Source organism: Odocoileus virginianus, unplaced genomic scaffold (genome assembly GCF_023699985.2).
Source record: "Odocoileus virginianus isolate 20LAN1187 ecotype Illinois unplaced genomic scaffold, Ovbor_1.2 Unplaced_Scaffold_3, whole genome shotgun sequence".
Taxonomy (NCBI): domain Eukaryota; kingdom Metazoa; phylum Chordata; class Mammalia; order Artiodactyla; family Cervidae; genus Odocoileus; species Odocoileus virginianus.
In genome coordinates this window covers 3,968,744-3,982,262 of record NW_027224265.1, presented here as the reverse complement: position 1 = coordinate 3,982,262, position 13,519 = coordinate 3,968,744, and the positions used below count along the sequence as shown (strand labels likewise).

Genomic DNA, 13,519 nt, shown 5'->3' with positions numbered 1-13,519 from the left:
GAAGCTGAAGCTCTAATACTTTGGCCACCTGATGTGAAGAGCTGACTCACTGGAAAAGACCCTGATGCTGGGAAAGATTGAGGGCAAGAGAAGGGGGCAACAGAGGATGAGATGGTTGGATGGCATCATCAACTCAATGGACATGAGTTTGAGCAAACTCCGGAGATAGTGAAGGACAGGGAAGCCTGGTGTGCTGCATTTCATGGGGTTGCAAAGAATAGCACTTAGCAACTGAACAACAGGAAACACAGGAATAAAAAATTTTGAGCAAATGATCAAAAGGGTGCAAGTTTTTAATACTTTGTCCTATACTTATGTAACCACCTCTGCAACACACCACAAAAGGTTGGCTTCTGGAGTACTAACATATATACAATATATACATATATTCATACATATGTATATACTTATAAATACCTTGGAGCAAAATCTAGGAAAAATAAACCAGTCTTCCAGAAGTCTAGACATTTAATAAACCCCAATCTATCTATAGTGAGAAAGAAGGAGTCTCTACTGGCATTTCTTCTGTCCTTCACTTTTATTTTCATTCATACCTAATTTGTGTTCATATCAAAGCTTGCTGTGTGCCACACACAACATAGAAATGCATTTTCTTGTATGTATTACTGGTACACACAAGTACCGGTGGTATTATCCTTCAAGCACAAGCCTAAAATTGAGAGATTTAAGTAACTAGAACGCTTTAAATTTCTTTGACCCATTACTTGAAACATCAGGTCTTTGCATTGAATATATTATTTTTAAGGAAATGTTTTATTTTAAAAATCAGAGGGATATTCGGCCTTCTATTGTTTCACTAGGTTGCTCTAGACACAAGCCTCCCTCGTCAAACTGGAATTTAAAGTACAACACATTCAAAAATTTTTTAAAGATTTTCATTTATTTTCACCTAGCCTTGAAGCACGTTATCGATGGTTTCAATTGGCGAAACAGTAGCTCTCCAGCCTTAGGAGTGCAGTCCATCCTCAACCTTTGCAAACTGTTCACAATCCCTCGGCTCCATTTGGAAGAAAACCCCCTTTCCTTCCCTTTCCCTCCTGCCCGTCGTCCTCCCCTTCTCCAGACCCCTTCGGTCGACGTCCTAGCGTTGGGAATCGAGGCTGCAGAGCGGAGCCTCGGGGAGCTGGGCGGGGGAGAAGGGTTTGGATGGGCTGTCAAAAGGCGCCCTGCTCCGGCGGGGGAGAGACTGAGCGAAGCCCATCGCAAGCGCTGGGACCCGCGAGGACAGCGTTCCGCCAGGGCGAGGGTGACGAGCGAGCCGGGGTCTTTTGCGTGGGCTTTACGCGCTCACGTCGTAGCCACTTTAACCACCCTTCTCAGGTCGCTTCCCGCTTCTCCCCACCCTCCGAGGGACGTTGGTACATTCCCGCCAACTCAAAGAGCTTTAAAAGGGCTCTGGGAGGCTGAACCTACGAGGTTTGATCCTGATTTGTGTGCGCAGCGCGTACCCAGACCCGCCAGGGCGGGTATCTTGGCAAGAGCTTATTTACGCCGTGACCCTCGTGCATTAGGGGGCTTTGTGTCGCGTGTAACCGTCTAGCTAGCGCCTAGGGACTCTCGCCTCCGGCTCCTCGGCTCGCTCAGCTCCTCCTTCATCGCAGCCCAGCAGCGAGACGCGAGCCGCCAGTTCCTCGGGGGATGGAGCGGACCGAGGTGCTAAAGCCCCGCACCCTAGCCGATCTGATCCGCGTCCTGCACCAGCTCTTCGCCGGCGAGGAGGTCAACGTGGAGGAGGTGCAGGCCGTCTTGGAAGCTTACGAGAGCAACCCCGCCGAGTGGGCATTGTACGCCAAGTTCGACCAGTACAGGTGAGCGCTCTCTCGCCCGGCTCTCCGAGGCTCCGCAGCGCCGGCCTCCCGGCAAAACGGCGGCCGGGGCGGAAGGAGGGGGTTCGACCGCCGGAAAGCGCAGGCGGCTCGGCGCCCGCCGCGCCCACCCTCGCGAAGCTCCCAGCCCGCTCCCGCACCCCAGCGCCGCGCCTCCATGCCCGCGAGCCCTGAGGCCTGCGCCCGGAGCTTTGGGCCGAAGGTGGGTCCCACTGGCCCGAGACTGCGACAGGCTCCCGGAGGGGAGGACACCGCGCGGCTCCAAGTTTTCTGTTCTCTGCTCGTTGATCGACCGCTCGGCTTCCGAACAGCCGCTCCTCCTCCCGAACCTTGGCGTCCAGAGCAGTAGCCCTCCACCCCACCCCACCCCCCCCCCATCCCGCTCCGGAGCCTTCGCTCGCCTAGTCCGCGGAGGAGATGCGGGGAGCCCCTGGGGGCTGGACGCCCTCAGGCTCAGACTGGCTGGATTAACCCGGGGTGCTCCTAGGAGAAGGTCCAACAGCGGTCCGGAGAAAGGGGTGACCGTGGAAGACACAATTAAGCGACATTACTTCTCCCTCGGTAGCCTGCAACCAGGCGTCCGCCGGCAAGCATTTTTGCTAATATAAATAACGACCTGGGGATGTCAGCTGCTGTTTTTCAGTCTATGCTGATCCCTCTCCCAAAACAAGTTGTCTCCGTCGACTGCGGGTTTATTTAAACCCACTGTTTGGTTCTCAAATGAGTGCTTCTCTTTCAGCCCCCAAGCAATATGCTGTTTCTTATCCCTTTAGATCTGAGCGTCTGGAATGTAAATTGAAAACCCCTGCTCCTCAGCTGTGCTGGAGTGAGATGAACGGGTGGCTGCTCATTGCAGCCCTGGCTTAGAGATTAAGTAAAATTGAAACATGAAGCACTACCAATCCCCTGGGGAGAGGAGTAAAATTTAATCACCCGGAAGAGTGAGGATTTCTTTTTCCGAAGGGTAGCCAGCGCTTCGGTCTTAATGGTTGGTTGTGTTGAGGGTAGGGAGGGCTCTGGTCCTCTTCCGATCGCTTGGCACGTGAACTCACTTATTACCTCGCAGCGGTTCTGTGAGATAGGTGCCATCGTCATCCCTGTTTTACAGGGGAGGAAGAGTAGGTAGTGAGAGGGTTGGATTGCCTGCATAAGAACTAATGTCCAGGATTCAAATCAGCATTCTCGTTCCGGAGCCTACACTCTAAACCACTTCTAAACTTCCTATAGACATAGGGTGCCATCATGGTTTTCTTTTGCCTAGATTTATTATTGACCAAGTGAAATCAATTAAGCAGGGTAGCTTGTAAGAGCTTTTAATCTGTAGAACAAGGGCCTTTCCAAGGCCTTGAATTTACCTTGACGGACAAGCTCGGAACCACTTGATACCTTTGGGTTGACCTATTCCACAGGTTTCTGAAGCACCCCTCAGTAAGATAATGGGTGCAGTCCTGCAGTTGGAGGAGGGAGGGAGATGGGAGGACAGAAATCAATGCCATCATGGCCTTGGAAAGGCCAGTGCAGAAGAAGCAGCACAGAATAAGCGCTAGGCATTAAATTCTCCGGAAGCAGCCCCAGCAAGAGGAGGACCCTAGGACTGGTGGAAGGAGACGGGATCCCTAATACAGAAGTGTTTCCCAGGGTCAAGGGCTATGTGTGCGGCCCCTTGCAGATCATAAAGGGCTGCAAAGTAAGGATAGCTGTCCTCTAATCCACTGATCAATCCCAGGGACCCTGCTTGCCAGCACCTGGCCTCTAGCCCAGGGGAGGAGGGGGCATGTGGGGCACAGTGAGCAGATGACCATGTGAACAAACAAAACGGGATAAAGATTCCTTTCCTTAAAAATGAGTTTAAATAAATGCCTTAATTACCTAACTTTGTTAATTAGATGGCGTCAAGAGAACCTGCTAGACCAAGAGAAGCTTTAAAGTTGATTTTCTGAGGTGGGGTGGTGTGGGTGGGGTTGTTTTGGTTTGAGATTTTTGGAGGCCAGTTGCTAATTTCTCTTCACTGTACAAGGTTTAGGGTATTATTTTACTTCACAAGTATAGTGACTTTTGTCCTGGTACTTAGGTCCCTCTGGAGGACTTTTCATTCTGATGCTTTTGAATGTGGATGTCGTTTGTGTCTTGACTGTAGTAAAACTAAGGAGAATTCTAGAACAGCTATTTAATAAAACCTTGTTTCTCAAATTCTGGTTTAGCTACAGGGAGGAGGAAAAAAGATAATAGCACCATTCTTGCTTAGAGCAGTAATGTACTTTGAAAATGCTTTCTGTGAGAAACTTTTATTCTTTTTATCAGTCTGAGGCTGTCACGTGAAAAATCAATTTGATTTTCTTTTTTGGTTACCTTTTTCATGCCACTGATTGAAACTGAGCAGCTGTGAACAGTGATTCAAAATACAAAAACGTCTAAAATGAACCATAGAAAAATATTTGTTTTCATTTGTGCTCAATTTCTAACTAGGCAACCACATTTAAAGTTGCTGAGAGGTAAAAATATTAGCATTTGTAAATTAATGATACTGTATGACATTTTTCTCCTAGTGCTTGTCTCATCAAATAAATTGAAACTTCTGAAATGTTCTTTTTAGGTATACTAGAAATCTTGTGGATCAAGGAAATGGAAAATTTAATCTCATGATTCTATGCTGGGGTGAAGGACATGGCAGGTAAGACAACTGCTCGTTTGGATGTTTACCAAAGTACTTAGTGCAGCATATGAAAAGTATAGTGCAAAGTGGCCATGTATCTGTGAGCACTAATAAATCACAAATTGTTCACAGTGTTCCCTAATCCCAGCAAAACTTCTCATGGGAATTAGCATGAGGGGTTTAGCATATACCATGTATGAGAGACCTGCTGCTCAAATGAGTGGTAAATCAAAGGAGGTGGTGGTAAGTAACCAGCTTAATTTAACCTCTGTTCTCTGGAGTTAAACTTTCTATGGAATTATGCTAAAACTTGACCTTTGTGGTGCTTTGAAGTGTGCAAACAATTGTCAGGCCAAAGACCAAAGCATCCAGATGTGAAACTAGAAAAGCAATTTGGAAAATTTTCTATTTCAAGCTGATTGTTTATTTTCTTTATATAGAGATAAGGTAACTTAGGCTAATACCAGTTCTTGGTTCCTTAATTTTCCTTCAGCTTATGCATTTGCAAGTCTTACTACCAATCAAGTATGATTACCTCTTTAAGTAGGTCCTCCTCAGTCTTTTGAAAATGGTAAAACAAACAAACAAATAATAATCCAGACCCATTGTTGGTACAAGAAAGGAAACATGAATTTATAAGATTTTGGAAAGTTAGGTTTATAGAGTGCGTTTACTTATCTATCTAGAATGAAGTTGTTTTCATCCTCTCAAAATTTTTTGAAAGCAGATTATATGTTAGGAGTAGGACAACGCTCTGTGAATTAGGAAGCAAGTTCTTATGGTACATATATGGGTTAACAGAATTCAACGTACGAAATAAATGCTGTAGTGTATACAGATTCATACCTTTTAATCAACCCTATAGCTAATACTACTTAATAAGCTTAAATCCTATTTACAGGAATAAACTCTTTCCCCAAATCCAATTTGCTTTTTTATTCTCCCATCAATATTGGGAAGTAATCACAGGTAGGATACTCTAAATCTATAAAATGTTAACATTTTATATACTTTACAGTATAATTTTCAGTTGGTAACACACACATTCATACCTTTTGTCCTCCAGAAGAAAGAGAAAAAAAGCCTGAGGGGGAAAACACTGTCACATGACCTTCGACCTTCTCAACGTGATGCTGTTATTACAGTTATTATCATTATTATCCTTTCTAAAATTACTCTAATGTAGTTTTTAAATCAAGTTCTAACTGAAAAGCTGTATCTTGGAAAAGATAAATGGTTACTGGTTTTGTGTTTCTGTTATCAAAATAGTTTTACAACAGGGTTTAAAAAAGTGAACTGTTCTTCAGTAGGGTTATGGATCAAAACTGTACCCCTTATATGCATCAACATGGAAAATATAGTGTTGTATTTCTTTGCCCTGAGCAATGTTGAATTATAAATTGATGACATTTAGAAATCCAGCTGAAATGGATATTGGCCTGGGGAGGTATCCTACTGACAGTTATAGCTGTAAGCTCTGGACAGACTGTTACAGGTCTGAGTTCATCTACTGAGTTCAGTTGTTGTTTTGTGTAAATATAGCAGTATCCATGATCACACCGACTCCCACTGCTTTCTGAAGATGCTGCAGGGAAATCTAAAGGAGACATTGTTTGCCTGGCCTGACAAGAAATCCAATGAGATGATCAAGAAGTCTGAAAGAATCTTGAGGGAAAACCAGTGTGCCTACATCAACGGTAACATCCAATACATTTTTCTAACAAGTGGGGAAAACCCTGCACACCCATCTGAAATATTGCTCTCTTACATTTGTGCAGTACAGCATGGGTCCTGGAGGCATGACCTCATCTGCTTAGGAAGTAACTTAAAAGCAGTGGGTTTTCCTTTTTTTTCTTAAAGCTTTGCATGTGGCTGGTTGCAAGGAGTTGGACATGACAGTAACTAAACCATCCCCATGTGTGGAAGGAAATCACTTATTAAAAACATATGCATGCAGGCTAGCATCCATTGAAGAGTCATTTACCTACCAAGTCTTAGGACAGTTAGAATCAAATAGGAATTTACATAAGGAGAGTCTTTTAATAAAGGTGAGAGGCCAAGTTGGAAGCATTAGTCTTTGGTTAGAAAATGGAAAGAAATGTTCTGGAAGTGATTAAGGATGCTAGCTAGTCCCTGTTTTCCTAAAGTGCATACAGTATTCTCAGGAGAAACTTTATGAAACACATTATTTAGCAATGATTTCTAGATCTCTGACAATTCATTCTTTCTCCTGAATATAAAATGGGAGAGCTGAATGCCCTTCAGTAGAGGCAATGATTAACATCTGTGTTCCTAAAGGGCTTAGTAACTGCAAAAAGCTCCTCAAAGCTTCTATGAGATAACTTTTTTATTCCCATTTACAGATGAAATTGCCAACACATACGAAGATTAAGGTTACTCAGGATTTTAACACAAAGAATTTGATGCCAAAGCCCACACTCTTAGTTGGGATGCTATCCCACTTATCTAAAATAAAGTATTACAGAGGTTTTTCTGGCAAAACAAGTTCTTTCTTCTTAGATCTTAAAGTTAAGTATTGGCCTTGGTACGTGGCTTAATTTTGTTCATTAGTTTAAGAATGCAAGTCACTTACAAAGGCCAGATTGTGTAGGAACTTTTCCCCCATTCACATAACACAAGAGGGTTAATTCTTCAAGGGGCAGGAAACTCTTATTTGAAGTGGACTTCCCGAGTGGTGCTAAAGAAACTGCCTGCCAATGCAGGAGACATAAGAGATGTGGGTTCCATCCTGGGTCGGGAAGATCCCCTGGAGGAGGGCGTGGCAACCCACTCCAATATTCTTGCCTGGAAAATCCCATGGACAGAGGAGCCTGGTGGGCTACAGTCCATGGGGTCGCACAGAGTCAGACACGACTGAAGAGACACACATAAATACATACACATAAATAAATACACACACATAAATAGCAGGCACATGAGACTCCCAAGAGCAAGATTACCAGTACTCCTCACAATAAAGCCAAAAGCCTTTCAGAATAATTACTTTCCTCTAGAATCACAGAGTCATTGTGAAGCTACATTAGATCATGGAAAACACTTAAGATTTTTTTTAAGGGTCTTCAATGCAAGAGACTGTGGGAACTGGTGTGCAAGCAGTCCTGTCTAAAGGGACAACATGACTATCAGCTCCAGTGAGATCATCCTGACTTTTTTCTGTAGAAGTGGGACATTCTAATTTTTTTTTTTTGCTGCACCTCATGGCATGCCAGACTTCCCCGACCAGGGATTGAACCTATGTGTTGTGTACTGGAAGCTCACCATCTTTACCAGTGGACCATCAGAGAGGTCCTGGGAAATTCTTGATTTTTATGGGAAATTTTGCTAACCTGCAAAATACTGGATAAGCTAAGCTAAATATTTCTGTAGACGTATTACTCAAAAACCACAGACTTTTAACGTTTGATTTTTACATGCAGGAGGAATGCTAGATATGGATAGTTATCAGAGGAAAGATGTTTCAAGTACAGGAAAGAGCATGAGTGAAGGCACAACCACTGCAAAGAATGAAAACTATGCAGGGATGCTCTAGCTGGAAGGGAAGAAGAATGGACTTGGATAGGAATAATAGGAGAGTAAAGCTAGATCAGGGCCTTAGCCTCCAAGACAAGCTTCGAGTAAGAGCTTTCTTTGGTCAGCAGAATTTTACTGGGAATGTCTTGATCAAGCAGTATGCATCACAGGGTGAAGGTGAGGGAAAATGGGGCAAGGAAATCAAGTTACCTGTCTTAATAGGTGGAAGGTGGACATTGCCTCGAACAAGCTGGCATCCATAAGTATCACTAAGAACGGTCTGGTATTAGTGTGACAGAGGGTATATCATTGGCAAAAAGGAAAGGAGGGAAAAACTAATACTAATGTTGAAATTACTAACATCAGGGATCAGACTTGAGCACTGGGGGCTTCTAAAGAATAGGCGAGCTGTTTCTGTGGGATATTTGCTTGAAATTGGAGGGGAAAGGCAATCAGTTCTTCAGAATGTTTAACTTTGCATAGGCTATAAAATGGAAGGGTTTGCATATCTAAGAACTAAGCCCCATTTTTTTAAATGAGGAAGACAGAAGATCCTGGAAGTTCTGAGTTCTTCAAAGGTAGTCAGTCTAACTGGGAGTAGAATCAAAGTCTTCTGTTTCTGGGCCATGTTGTTCTTTGTCATGGAAGCTCCTGGAGCTAGATGGTAAAGCGTAAGGCCAAATTAAGTGCCCTAAGGAGAAGAGGGCGGCAGAGGATGAGATGGTTAGATAGCATCACTGACTCAATGGACATGAACTTGAGCAAACTCCAGGAGATAGTGGAGGACAGAGAAGCCTGGTGTGCTGTAGTCCATGGGGTCGCAAAGAGTCAGACATGACTTAGCAACTGAACAACAACTAACTACACTAATACCCTGAACTCCTTCCTTGATTCACCTTCCAACTCTCTCTCTACTATAGAAATTTCTTTATCCACAGGTATAAAAATACCGTTTTGTTTATTTCGGTCTTCTTGAAGACACGTCCCCTGGGCCTTTTGACCTCCTTCAATGTGGATTGGCTGGCCAGGGCTCCCCCCGGCTCCCCTCACACCATCCAGGCTTTCCATTTCCTCTCTCTGGGCGCCTATTCCCTCGTTTCCTGATCTCATGCCTGCTTTCTCTTGGGTTCACATGCTTGTTTTGGTAGCACAAGTCTTCCAACGGCCCTGTGAGAAAGGGTACATGGAAGATAAATTTTTGAGACCTCTTATATCTAAAAATCTCTGTCTTCAACCCTTATGAAATCATGACCTGGCAGCTGCTTTTTCTCAGAACTATAACAGTAATCTCTTGTCTTTTAGTTTCCATTCTTCTTTGTTGAAAGCCTGGTTCCATTCTGATTCTTGAATATTTCTGTGAATCCTATTTTTTCTTTCTAGGAACTCCTGAGGCCTTCTCTTTGGGTGTCTTTTGATGCACTTTGTTTCATGACACTCATTGTGCTGGGATCTCAGGAGGTCCTTATGAGCTAGGAACTCACGTTCTTCAAAATAATATTCTCCGGTTGTTTCTTTGATTTTGCTATTGTTGTGTTTGTTTCTGAAACTACTATGGATCAGATATTAAACCTTCTGAACTAGTCCTCTGGTGTTTTGGGTTTTTTTATCTTCCCTATGTTCTATCTTTGGCCCTTTGTTCTTTGAGTCTTCACAGGTTTTTCTTCTAGCACTTCTATTCCGATTTTTATTTCTTCTGTTTATATCTATGAAAGCTCCTTTTACTCTCTAGGCCTTTTATGGCATTCTCCTCTTATCTCTGTCTCTAAGCACCAGGTGGCTTACAGGATCTTTGTTCCCCAACCAGGGGTGAAACTCAGCTCATCACAGTAAAAGCGCTCAGTCCTAACTCCTGGACCACCAGGAAACTCCCTCTCTCTTGTTTCTATGAGGATATTTGTTTTTGGTTTTGTTTTTTTAAGCCTTCTCATGAGTCGTGTCTGTTTCACATTGCCTTTTTTTCAGGTTGCTCTTGCCTCTATTATACTAGAGGCTCTGCTCACATGTCTGGTGGCCTTGACTGTGTGCTAGCATTTAAAAACCAGGGACACAAAAGTTAACTGGAAGCTCTCACACATGGATGGTGTTTGTCAACTGGACTTCACTCTAGATCATCTGGTAAAGCTTCTCCTTGAGGACCAACCAAGGGCCATATCTTCAGGACTTTTTTCTTGAGCTGATCAGATTCTCAGAGAAACTGCTTCCCATCTCTTGTCTGGAGAAGAAATTCCCATCTGGCAGCATTTTGGCAATTTTGTGATGAAGAAAGTGGAGATCTTACCACTCAATGTGTAAATTTTCATTTTAATCACCAGTTTTTCACTGAGTATCCACCAGTCCTGAGTTCATCTGCTATACTCTTTCTAGAGAATAAATAGATCTCAGACTTCTACCAGGGTTAGAGAGGAGGGGAGAGAAACATGATGAAAAGAGTTTGAGGCTAAACTTAAGATAGACTTCAACTAGTTCTTATATCTGAAGCCCGTCTTTACCTTCATTTCAGGAAGTGTCTGTGCTGCCAGTCTCTGCGCTGTTTGTCAATTTCAGGATATAAATCAGGTTATTTCCTGGCCAAGCGTAACTGAGGATTTAGCTTTCTCTCCTCTGCAAAGTCATCCATCTACTTCTGTACTTTCAATTTTTTTAAGAGTTTTTTTTTTTTCACTTTAATAAAGACGTTTTTTCTTTTCCTTTTATCTTTATATGTTGATGCCTTTTTAATTCTTCCACTTCAAGAAAGAGCGTCTTCAGGAAAAAAGCAGAGTGTCATTTACTCTTTAACTGGAAGTTCAGTTATAACTAGTTTTTAATAATTCCATATGTATTGGTTGATTTAAGATTTGGGGTGATTAACAAAATTTTTACCTAAGTCTATCATCTAAGCCCCTTAATCTCTCATCCCTCTTGGATATTGTTTAGATTCCATTGGCTTACATCGAGTAGAGAATATTAGCCATACAGAGCCTGCTGTGAGCCTTCACTTGTACAGTCCGCCTTTTGACACGTGCCATGCCTTTGATCAAAGAACAGGACATAAAAACAAAGTCACCATGACATTCCATAGCAAATTTGGAATCAGGACTCCATTTGTAAGTATAATTTCTCTCTCCTATATTTGAATGCTTTGTAGATTGACAGCATTACATGGATACATTGCTTTTTTTGTTCTAGAAATTATTTGAATTATTTAAATTCTTAAGTTGAAGTATAGGATGAGCCTTAACTTGGGGAAAAGGCCCGCTATATATTCTCTTACTTTCTTTAATTTCAGAGACTATACTTCCATTTATTAAAAAGAAAAAGCTTAAATTAGATGCAAAGAATTGATTATTGAAAGATTTCAAAATTTTTACTTATTACTAAAGAAAATACCTTATCGTCATTAGGGAAATAAGAGTGAGAACCATATTGATAAATCTGCTGCTGCCATGACTTAATGTCCATAGGTCTGACCTGCTGAGACAACACAAATAACCTGCGTAGTTAACCTTTGCAAAGTTGAGATCCTATTCTGATAACGTGAATAAAGAAACTTGCCTGTTTTGCTTCCCAAGTTGCTTTGTCTTTGAGTAGTGATGGCAACCAACAGTAACGTGGTACGGCCGTCTTCTACCTGTGAAGTCACTTCAGCTGAGGGATCTTTAGTTAGTCATGGGAATGCCCAGAAATGCACAGTGCGTGAAAAGACTGAATATCCTTAAACATCTTATGAAAGTACAGCCTTTGCGAGAAGCCAGGGAAGAATTCTCTCAACTGATTGCCCTGCTTTATTTCCTGCATTCCAATCCCCACGAGATAGATACTCTTATCACAGGAACAAAACAGCAGAAGCTTCATTGCCATATACTGAATTTTCAAACACTGCTAGAGAAGCAGAACTACTTAGAACAGGCAGAAATGTCTGATGTAAAGATCCTACCCTGCTTTCTTTCTTTCTTTCTTACAGGCAACTTCAGGATCACTGGAGAACAACTAAGGGGCACCAGACCCTCTGAGGTTTTACTTTAAGGTCCAGTGAAGTTTCACCTTGGACAGGAAGGTCTCTACCCCTTGCCTGTCCAGTAATACACTTTACAAGGCCAATATTAGATCTACCATAAGGCAGATGCTAATTATAAGGCAGTAAGTAAGCAAATAGTGCCCCGAGCTACTATAGAAGAAAAATCCCATTAAAGATAAAAAGGCTTATGATTGTAAAGGTCAAATCAAGCTCCACTCGTTTTTCCTGCTAAACCCATCAGAACCATACTAGGAATGTCAATGATGGTTTTTATAGTTCCTGGAAACACTTTGGTCTCCGGATTGTAATTAGCAATAAATAAAAGCAAGATATCAAACCACCCACCTTGTTACTTGGAAGGCTAAATGTAGATGTCTTCAATATACTTTGTATGTTCTTAATATTTGAGGAGAACTTTTTGAATCTGTGCATTTTATTTTTTCAATCTTATTTTACGAATTCCTGTTCTATAAATAATAGGGTAGTACGTAGAGAAACTTAAGGCACTTTGCCATTTGGTAATTAAATGAAGGGCAGAAGATTTCAAAAAGTACATGTACCCAGACCCGCAACAAACTAAAACTATGAACTCAATGTCTAATGTATCCAGTGGTCAGAGACTTTGTACTGCTGCCAGAATTGCCAAATACTTTTAATAAAGTTGGGTTTGAACATAATTCAAAGTTTTCTTTCTCTTTAGCTTGATCAGAATTTCATATGATTCATGGCTTCTTAGATTTAGGTAGACTACCAAAAGCACTGCAGAAGATGCTTTTATGATATAAGAATATAAGAAGGCCTAAAACCGCATTCAAGAGGAACTTACCTTTGGGGTTTTTTATATGTGTTCACCAACTGTCCAGAGATAGCAACCCAAGGGTCTCTGGCCCTAGGGCAGCTCATAGACATGATCAGTTTTGCCTGAAAATTGTCTGTGGGGCCTGCATGTGTTTATATATGAATTGGATTTCAACAGTTAAAAACTGGGGATTTCACGGAAGGAGGAATGGACTTTGAAGTATCTGGCAAGACTGGACCTGCACTGCACTTTCACTGATAGCAGTTAACCGTGCTGGGATCTGCCCCTTGGATGGGGCTGCCTCCCCCATCTGTGGCAATCCCCATTTTGCCTGTTTCCTTTGTGTGTTTCCTGCAAAGCCCACTCATGCCTTTGAGTTTGCTGCCCCCACTGTAGGCAATTTTCTTACGAATAGCTGTCATAATCATGGGTTTCGTTATCTCTGGTAACTGAATTAGAAAGTAAACTCTTTTGAAGATACTTCTGATTAGGCCATTGATTGTGGAGTCTCACAGAATTATTTACATCTTTATACCTTTGCTTCCTCTCACTTTTGAGAAGGATATTAATGTTTACTGACATCAATGTCTAGTTGGTGCTAGTGGTAAAGAATTCACCTGCCAATGCAGGAGTTACTGGTTCAATCTCTGGGTTGGAAAGATTCCCTGGAGGAGGAAATGACACCCCACTGC

The 13,519-nt window shown here is 42.4% G+C and overlaps 1 protein-coding gene across 2 annotated transcripts; it reads left to right on the top strand.

Annotated features, from left to right (window-relative positions):
- The first annotated feature begins 1,416 nt into the window (after positions 1–1,416).
- Positions 1,417–12,705, top strand: CDO1 (cysteine dioxygenase type 1). 2 transcript variants are annotated; one of them, XM_020892539.2, is made up of 5 exons: positions 1,417–1,829; positions 4,441–4,518; positions 6,043–6,197; positions 10,948–11,117; positions 11,975–12,705. In XM_020892539.2, the coding sequence occupies exons 1-5, from the start codon at positions 1,660–1,662 to the stop codon at positions 12,002–12,004; spliced, it is 603 nt and encodes a 200-aa protein (XP_020748198.1). In that variant the 5' UTR covers positions 1,417–1,659; the 3' UTR covers positions 12,005–12,705. The 2 variants fall into 2 exon arrangements, with proteins under 2 accessions (XP_020748198.1, XP_020748199.1); XM_020892540.2 differs by lacking the exon at positions 1,417–1,829 and adding an exon at positions 3,003–3,081.
- Positions 12,706–13,519: the final 814 nt, after the last annotated feature.